The sequence below is a fragment of the Lynx rufus genome, unplaced genomic scaffold, assembly GCF_022079265.1.
Source record: "Lynx rufus isolate CCGP_SWC_20201006 ecotype Redwood Valley unplaced genomic scaffold, mLynRuf1.p SCAF_1, whole genome shotgun sequence".
Classification (NCBI taxonomy): Eukaryota; Metazoa; Chordata; class Mammalia; order Carnivora; family Felidae; genus Lynx; species Lynx rufus.
Window position 1 is genome coordinate 115,433,094 of NW_025814823.1, and position 10,113 is coordinate 115,443,206.

Below are 10,113 nucleotides of genomic sequence, written 5' to 3' on the forward strand. Positions count from 1 at the left end.
CTGATGACAACAGACTCCTGGTGAGAGGAGGATAGCACTCAACAACAGAAATCACTTTGGAGTCAAACTGGGTTTTAAGATCAACAAACTTTTTGACCTTGGTCACATTACTTAACCTCACTGAGCTTATTTCTTCATCTGTAAAATGGGGTAACACCAACGATTTTATAAGGCTGATATCAAGTATGCATGAGATAAAGTTCTCCCCTGGGGCGCCTGGGTGGCTCAGTCAGCTGAGCATCCGACTTTGGCTCAGGTCATCATCTCATGGTTCCTAAGTTCGAGCCCCACGTCAGGCTCTGTGCTGACAACTCGGAACCTGGAGCCTGTTTCAGATTCTGTGTTTCCCTCTCTCTCTGCCCCTCCCCTGCTAGCACTCTGTCTCTATCTCTCTCTCTCAAAAATAAATATTTAAAAAAAAAATTTTTTTTTAACAAGTAAAAATAAAGTTTTCCCCCTTTCACTGGTGGTTGGTGTGGTAATAGCTGGTCTTCTAGATATAAAACATGCCTTGGTGGCTGTTTTAGACCATGTATTTTCAATGAAGACAGTATCACCCCACTGCAAGGTGGGGGGGATTGATTCTTGGGTTAGAAAAATCTTAGATATTTTAAGTTTATGGTCCTCCAAAGGGCCACAGTACATAAACGGATACACAGAGTATCAGTGGTATTAAAATTTCACAGGGGGCGGCAGGGACGGGGGGACAAATGGAAGGGGGTGTCTCAAAAGGTGATAATGAACAAAAGGTTGACAATCACTTCATTAGATGTCTGAAGAGCTGACCCAGTTCCTTTAAGAACCTGACCATGCTGGCACCATGATCTCACAGGTCCAATCTCTAGAAATAAATGTTTGCTGTTTAAGCACCCAGTCTATGGTGTTCTGTTACAGCAGCCCGTAACTAAGAAGCTTCTCCATGCCTAAAACACCAAAATCAAGGGCACTATAAGCAGAACGAGGACAGACTTAGCCAACCAACACAATCACACCATTCTCCATGTGCTGCCTGGTGGAACCCGAAGGAACTACAAGTTTGAGCTGAACATAATTCTTTTGCTCCTGGATTCTGTCTCCAAGGTGGAAAATAGCACAAGAATGGATGCCAGGTGTAAGCCCTTCCTAAGTCAGTAAAATTCTGGGAGATTCTTCACATGTGTCCTGAGCAGCTTCTATCTTTTACAAGGTTTTTGTCTCAAATTCAATTACTGTTGATGCTAGGAATCAGGGATTACCCAAAGCCCACCTGAATGGCAAGGGGCTATTCTCCTCCTCCTCTACCCAGCAGTGAAGCCCTTGGTGAAAGAAAATGAAGAAAATGGTAGGATATTGCCCCTTTAGACCACATGTACTTAAAACAAGAAGCTCTATGTTGTGAAAAACTAAGGCCTCCAGCTTAAGGCTAACTCAGAGAAGAATAAAGTATTCATCCTTGTTCAGAAAGAGAAAAGATTAGCCTCACAAGGACAGGTCTCCAAATTGACACCAAATCCCGGAGTTAGAGATGCCTGTGCTACAGAGCGTGGTCTAAGAGCCAGCTGAGGCCCCAGAGAAAAATCCCCAGGAACACATGACCAAGGGGCTAGCATTGTAACAATGGTCAGATTAGCTCTCCTGAAAAGAGGCTTACTCCAAGAGACTGGCAGACAGCCTCTGCAGCACAACTTGACTCACTTGGGAAAGGACAGAAAATGAATGAAAAAGAAGACAAGAAGTAGGATGAGGTCAGAGCATGAATCCACAAAGATAATGAACAGAAAACTGGAAGGCATATACCTATTTGGAAAAAGGTACAACATGCCTTTAGAGACTCATTTTTCAAAAAATATTCTCATTAATAGCAAATCTTCAATCTTTGATGGCCTAAATATTTATTTTATTTCTAGGTCTTTAATGTGTTCCATTCATTTAATCACTCTTCCAAGTAAGTATCTGCATTTTTTTAAAGGATTTTACCTTTAAGTACAGTAATCTCTACACACAACATGGGGCTTGAACTCACAGCCCCAAGATGAGTCGGATGCTCCACCAACTGAGCCAGCCAGGTGCTCCAAGATTCCCATTTTTAGGCAGTGGAAAACTGAGCCTAAGAGGTGACTTGTCCAAGGTCATATGGCTAATAAGTGACAGACTCAGATTCAAAACTAATGTTCACCACACACCAAAAATGTATTATGTCCACTTCAAAAGAACTGTTTACTCATCTGAAGACAAGCTAGCTAACAAGGTTGCTTAACCATACCATTTGGGGTTAAAAAAAAAAAAGTATAGTATTATGTATTAATGAAGTTGATCGCTAACATAGTTCAAAAATGTCTCTGAAGACTATTTCAGATGTGGATTTTCAAAACTGCTTTGGACAGCGACATCACTTAAGTGATATACATATACCACTCTAAAGGAAAACAACACTCAAGAAGTGCTAGCATGTTTGTTACAAAACCCATTTTGTTGCTTTTCAGTTTTGCTTAATTAGATTTTGTGTGTCAGTGAAACACACCAGGGCTCAAAGTTGTCCTCTGTAGAGAACTGAGTAATAAATAGCCTTCAAAGACATCAGGGAAGGCAAAGAAAGCAGGAATCCAACAACAAGACAACTTTTCATTCTGGGTTACCACAGCTGTACTAATACATCCCCCATTCCATCTGTAAAATGGGGGCAATAAGCCTTTTCTGTAGCCAATTTCATCATAACAACACATGTATCAATTAGCATATTAAATTCATTAAATAACTCAAAGAAAAGCCAAAATAAACCCGACGTGGCAACACCCTCTTAAAAACCTAAGGGCCATGTTCTCAACTGATCCATGTTACACAAACATCAAATCTAATATCCTCCTACCCCAGCTATCAAAGTCCTATCCAATCCCCAAATGTGGCTATATTTTCATCAGAAAATAAAGTTTGGGTGCTGTGAGAGGTAAAAAGACACACCAATATATACCAAAACATCTTTCACACTGTCCAAACACTCTTAGTGTTTACAAACACATCACTTTCTTTTGTTAGCAAACCTGGAGGATTCGTTCTTCTGCCTACCCACTCTGGGTTAATCCTCCAAAGCAGTTTGTGGTTTTGTTTTATTGAGGTCAGAAAGCCAGATGAGCTTGAATCCAACTGACCACATACCGGTGGGGTGTGTGTGTGTGTGTGTGTAGCATCAACCGGTCCTCTAGCTTCTACTGTGAAAAGAAACCCCACACTGGCTCTCTGGTGCCAGGCATTTCCTGACTCCTGTTCTTTCCCCGCCAGAACCCCATTTCAGGGGCTCAAATGTCAGTGGATTCCCTCCAGTCTTCTGAAGCGGAGAATCTCAAGGCAAGGATTTCAGGACCACGTGAATCAGAAACGCCGGGGAAGCACTGAAGGTGCCCATGCTCCACTTTAAATGAAATCAGTTACTAAAGCCCAGGGATGTACACAACTTCTTAGCTGATTTGAAAAACAACAAAGTCTGTAACCTGTACTTCAAAGGCAAGTCTTCGACCTACCAGGAAAAAGGAAAACAATATAGGAGTGGAAACACGACGCGAGTAGAGGGCAATTCCATATGGTGAATTCCTGGCCTCTGCCAAGAACCAGAACTTCAACAAAGGAGCAGTTAAATGCAGAAACTGAGGGTGGGAGAAAGGGAACAGATGCGGAATCAAGAGCTAATCTCGGAATCCCCACCGCCTCATCTGGCACTTAATAAGAATTACTGGAAACTCTCTGAGCACAAAAGGTAGGGAAGGCGACTCCTAGGCTGAGGCCAGGGCCCACTTGGACGTCCCGTTTGGGAGGGACGAGATGTGCGTGTGACGGGGACAGGGAGGGGATGTGTAGGGACCCCGCAACAGTGCTGGGAAGGCGCCGGGGCCGCTGGTGGGAGGAGGCTCGGACAGCGCCCTGAGCCCCCCGCGCAGCTCCAGGGCCGGGTGACCCTCACCGCCCCTACCTTCGGCTTCCCGCCCGGCAGCCGAGGGGCAGACACAACCCCCACAATTCCAGGCGGCTGCAGCGGCAACCAGCTCCCCATGCGCAGACGCCGCGGCGACCTTCTGAATCTGTGAGCGCGCACTTATTACGTCACTTCCCACCTCACCCAATTGCTGCCTTCCAGGACGACGAGCAGCCGCCTCCCTTTCTTTCCTGCTCTGGTAGCTCTTAAGCCCCGCCTCTCTCCCCGCCCCCCGCTTCTGTTAAGTCCCGCCCACTAACGCACACGTGATGAGTTGGCTTTTCAGCTGTAACCCTCCGCCAGCGTGAGACATCTGAAGGAGATCGCCGCGGGGCTGATTTTGCTTCCAAGCTAGACCAAAATGGGACTTCGAAGTTTCATTTCTGATTTTCCAATACTGTAATTTCTTTCTAGCGGAAGGAACATCAGAAGGAAACCAGCGGGCATGAGAAGTAGAAATAAATTAAGCTGTTGCCACTCAGTGTGGAATAGATAAATCCGAGACTCTTAAGCTGTAAATAGTCCTTTGAAAATTCGTGCAGAGAGGTCACCTATAAGTCGTCTACTTTATATGCTTATGTATTGTGTGAATTAAAAACGACCAATTATTTTCAAAGTACCCTACAGCTCAAATGCTGCTAGAGCACTGAATATCTTATATGTGACAGGTGTTGCATATATATATATATATATATATACATATATATATATATACATATATATATATATACATATATATATATATATATATATATATACATATATATATATTCTCAAAACTTCCTGAGATCAGAACAGCCATCCGTTTTTTATAGGTGGGGAAGCTAAGGCTCAAAGAAGTTGAAGAACTTGTAGAAAGTCATATAGTCAGGAAGTGGTAGAACTGGGAATGTAAGCCAGATTTGAGTGCCTCCCAAAGTCCTGTTCTTTTTCCATAAGACCTTCCCCTTGACCAGAGTAGTTTAACCTGCTTAGTAAAATGGAGCGCTCCCTCAGGCCCTGAGAGTCCAGACACAGTGATTCCTGGTCAATCATGAGTGGAGAAAAGTACAATCCAAACAAGCAGTGACTTCCCCCGAACAGGTATTCCCCATGAGCAATCCACCTGTCTCAAGTTTGTGGGTTTTTTCTGACATTTTTGAGGTATAATGTGGGCTTCTAGCAGTTAATATACTTTCTTGATTATGTTTACTTCAAACAGATGGGAAATCGCACCCATGAGCAAACTTCGGTTTGCCTGGGGAAGGAGAACAAGCCTCTGGGCAATAGTGGAGTGGGTAGTGTCAGTTTTTAAGAAAGGTCTACATAGGACACTTCCCTAGGACTGAGTGGGAAAGGACAGAGAACAGTTCACTTTTTCCATGGAACACCCAAGAGGCTAGCAAGAGTAGCCCAGCAATAATTCTAGCTTGTGTCACTTCCTAGTAGCATGAGGATAAATAATAAACGTTCAACAAATATCTATTACATCAGTGGTAAATTACAGAATGAACATATAAAGTACAATCAAGCCTGACACATGTTATAAAAAGATACTAATAAAGTGCTACGAGAGTATTATGCTTATAAATAGAATAAGCTCAAATCTTATAATAGAATGAATAAATAAATGCATGGGCCAAGAAAAGAGTCCAGCTGGACACAGAGCTGCCAACACTCATAGGAACCTGGCTGCCTTCTTGGGACAGCTCTAATCAGTTGATGTGTAGGGGAAAGAGAAATTCTGAATCTCCCCAGGCCTCAAAACGTTGAAAAGACCTGAGAACCTCCTTCCCAGGAGAATTAGCTCTGATCTCAAGTCTTCTCAGCTGCTAAAATCAGTGTGCAGGACTGAGCCTAAACAGCCCCTGCTTTCATGGCCCCCAAACAAGAAGAACCACTGTAAAGGTGGGAAGTTTGAGGTCCAGGGATGGTGGGATGGTGGGTGGTGGGATCACAGAAATCTCTTCTCTGTTTCCATGTATTACTCTTGGAATTGAGCAGAAATAAGTTTAAATTTTTCTTTTAAATAAGTAAATGACAAACAAAAAGCCACCTCTTCTTGCAGCTCTATTGGAGAGCTTCCAAGATCCCTCTTCCACGCCCCAGAAGAGCAAAAGCTTGCAAGAGTACAGAGCCTGAGAAATTACCTTCAACCTGACCACCACCAATCAAAGGAAACCACAGCCCTGCTGTGGCATACCCAGAGCCCTGCTAGGCAAGAGATTTAGATGATCAATTAGCCTTCCTCAATAAGGAAAATGTGTTGAGTAGATCATTTCTCCTCTCATCAGCCTTTCTCAATTAAGCTCCCACAAACCTGATACCCAGTGTGTGAAAGCATTTCTGGCAGCAGGAATTGGCTCCCTGCTCCCTCTGGATTGGCCTGGAATATTGAGCATGGGGAGCAAGAGCCCCAGCTCTGTCTCATCATCAAATTGTCCTGTCCTGCTTCCTCTTCCTCTCTGCACCCCTCCCCCTCAGCTTTCACCATACACTTTAAATCCTTCTGCCAGAAATCCTTCCTGGACTCCAGACATTTTATTCACTTGAACATGAGTACCAAACTACATGCCAGCTGTTGGCTATGGGGATACAGCTGTGAAACAGTACCACTGGGTTCTTACCCTTAAAGAGCTCAGGGTTAGATGAGAGATACAGAAATGTAAACAGATCAAATCAACACAGTCCAACAAGGACTATAAAACAGAAATATTAACAGAACTATAAGAATTGGCCCATTTAGGGGCACCTGGGTGGCTCAGTCCATTGAGTGTCCCACTTTGGCTCAGGTCATGATCTCGCAATTCGTGCCGGAGCCTGGAGCCTGCTTCGGGTTCTGTGTCTCCCTCTCTCTCTGCCCCTCCCCTGCTCTCACTCTCTCTGTCTCTCAAAGGTAAATAAACATTAAAAAAAAAAAAAGAATAGGCCCACTCAGTTCACACGGCTGTCTTTGTTTCCAAATCCCTTATGTGAGTAAAATTCTTCCCCATTCATCATCTTGTTTGCTCCAGACAGCTCTGTGAGACAGATAGGGCAAATTTTATTCCCATTTTACAGATACAGCAAAACTCTTTGAACTCATCAGATCTGTGCTGCCCAATATGATAGCCAACAGTCACATGCAGTATTTAGGTTTAAATTAATTAAAATGAAATAAAATTTAAAACTCAGTTCCTGGATCACACTAGCCTCTTTTCAAGTGCTCAAGAACCACATGTGAATAATGTCAACTGTATCAGACAGCATGGATTATAGAACATTTCTGTCATCACAGAAAGCTCTTTTGGACAACAGCACTTTAGAGGTCCTGAAAGTCAGTCAAGGGCAGGGATGTGAATGAAGCCAGAGCTCTCAGTGTTCCCAGGCAAGCTGAATAGAGCTGCCAACATGGAAGAAGCAAGAAGCTGAGGGGCACTGCCAAGGAGACCAAGAGGAACTGGCCATCTGAACCAGGGTCCTCCACTTCTGGGCTGCACACAGATGGAGTGGGTGGCAGCAACCAAGGCAGAATGGAAACCAGATGATCTCTACACTGAAACCTGGGCACATCTCAGCCCATATAAGCAGCTTCCTTGGTGGAACTCCAGAATTCTAGGTATCTCTACCCCAAGAGACCTCAAGGACCCCAGTGACTATACTTTGCTCCATCTCTGGTTCATTTCTGAAGGCCTCATTAGCAGAAAAAGAAAAATAACAAAATGCCCCCTGCAAAAGGGATATGAGGCCTCTGTATGGCAGCCTCTCACCTGCTAGAAGGCCTTGGCAGCTCCACGGGGCTTCAGCCAGAAAAGGTCAGTAAATTTAAGCTGCATTTGCTCTCAGCTAAACAGGCGTCTCTGGTTCAAAGGAAAAGCACTCAAAAGAAGAGACCTAGAAGACAGGCAAGATTTCAAAGGGTTCTCACCAAAAAACTCCCACTGAGGCCGAAGCAAAACCCCAGAACCATGATTCTGTCTCCAGAAACACCTTCAAGCACACACCTACTCAGGTACACAGACATGTGACACAAATGCACTGCCTGCAGGCACCCACAAAGGCAGCAAACCACAGGAACACACATACACACAGGGCAAAGGTACAGCCCTGTTCCTGCTATCCACTGCTGCACAACAAAGCATCCCAAAACAATAATCATTTATTTAGCAGGTTGGGCAGGGCTTGGCAGGGAAGAATCAACCCTGCTCTGTGTACTGTCAGCTGGTGTGGTTCAGTAAAGGCAAGATGCTCACTCACATGGCTGGAAGTTGATCCTGGCTGTCAGTTGGGACCTCAACTGGTGCTGTCAGCCAGGACACTGACAAGCGGCCTCTTTTAGTAGCTGCTTGGCCTCCTCACAGTTTGGTAGCTGGTTTCCAACAATGAGCATCCCAAGAGAACAAAACATAAAAGTGCCTGGTACTTTAATGATCTACCTTCAGAAGGGACATAGCATCATTTATGCCATATTCTGTTGGTTGAGAGACTCAGAGAGGTCTGTCCACATTTAAGGAGAAGGAAAGAGAGACCATCTGTCTATGGGAAAAGTTGACATATTGTAAAGAGAACACACGGGTTGGGATATATCGTTGCAGCCACCTCTGGAAAAGAGCCACAAGCCCCACACCCTGGCACAAACACCCACAGTCGTACACACATCTTACACATCCAAAGTCAAACACAGGACACAGACAAGTTTACACATGTACATAAATTAAAACATTCTGCATTTATACACATGAACACTGTCACACAATGGTATGGACTTTACCACAAATATATTTCTTACATAATTACACAATTAAATGTATCTAGTGAAACATGAAAACATACCATATAGAGTATATTGAAAATCAATCAGAGACCATCAGGAAACCAGACTGGGAGCAGATGGAGTATAACCTAGGTGTGAGCTGTCCCTCACCCTGTTCCATTTCCCCACCAAGAACCCATGGCTGCAGGTATCATAGAGATGATAGAGGAGAACATTAATCCCCCACACCCCACAGCAGATAACCTGAAACCCCTTTTGAGCACTTCTTTCCTCCCAAGTCCCTGTCTCACCTCTGTCCCTCCATGGATCATTTTTTATCTTTTCTTTCCCTTGCATGGTACCCAGTCAGCCAGTTCACATCTCCTTCTCCAGGATTTTCCCTCAAGCCTTCCTCACCCTTTGGTCATACAGAGCAGTTCAGGTTTGCCCAGATCCATGATAAAAGGCTGATGTAAAGAAAGACAGGCAGGGACAGGAGCTGGAATCAAGGTGGTCTGAAGACAGGCTATACTGTCATCTCTCCTTCTCATAGACCACCAGTCCTCTTGCTCTTGTCTGCATCACATCAAGATATCTGACTGGCCAATACAGTTTAACTTTACATTCTAAATTTGGGCTGAGTTAAGTTTACTGGAATAGTTCACTTCAGTCTCTGCCCACCCCCACGCACACACCTGGAAGAGCCCTAAGAACAAGGCTACTGCAGGGCTGTTGTAGGGCAGCCTATGGGCCCTCTCCTGGTCCAATCTGTGCCGACCCCTACATAAGGGCCAGGGCTGCTTCTTCAAGCAGAGAGATGCAGAAGGGATGTTGTCTGCTACAGGATCCTGGGCATAACGGGTACAGTGACTGGCCATGCCTGCACATGCTAGCACAGTCCTGGGTCAGCAAGTCAATAAGGGGAGAACAACTCCTCTGACGCTGTCCCTAAAAAGGTTCCCAAGCACCAGAGCTTTGGGAGATCATGTGTGGACAATAAGGCTTGCAGTGTGGCATGACTCAGAACATTAGATCATCAAATCCAATACCACTGAGGCACCTGGATGGCTCAGTAGGTTGAGCATCTGACTCTTGATTTTGGCTCAGGTCATGATCTTGCAGCTTTGTGGGTCCAAGCTCTGCATCAGGCCCTGCACTGGCAGCACAGAGCCTGCTTGGGATTCTCTCTCTCCCTCTCTGCCTCTCCCCTTCTCGTGCTGCCTCTGTCTCTCTCAAAATAAATAAACTTAAAAAAAATTCAATATCACTGTCAGCAGAGAGCCTGGATTCAGGACTGTGGAGCAGTTTAAGAACCGGCTTCAGCATCGGACAGCTCAAATTTTGACACCTCCTCACTAGCTAAGCAAGTTGCTTTAACCCTAACCTACCTTACAGTGGTGTTTCCTTATCTGTAACATGGAGGTAATATTAGTATTTCCTTCAACAATTGTTATGGAGA

At 44.6% G+C, this 10,113-nt stretch overlaps 1 protein-coding gene across 2 annotated transcripts in view; it reads right to left on the reverse strand.

The window, feature by feature from the left end:
- The window catches only part of SIL1 (SIL1 nucleotide exchange factor), a 219,560-nt gene extending 215,539 nt beyond the window's left edge, over positions 1–4,021 (reverse strand). Inside the window, exon 1 of one of the 2 annotated variants that reach the window (XM_047085431.1) lies at positions 3,941–4,021. In XM_047085431.1, the coding sequence (XP_046941387.1) occupies positions 3,941–4,021 (81 nt within the window). The remainder of the gene's footprint in view (positions 1–3,940) is intronic. The other variant, XM_047085439.1, reaches the window with a different exon arrangement.
- Between the last annotated feature and the right edge of the window lie 6,092 nt (positions 4,022–10,113).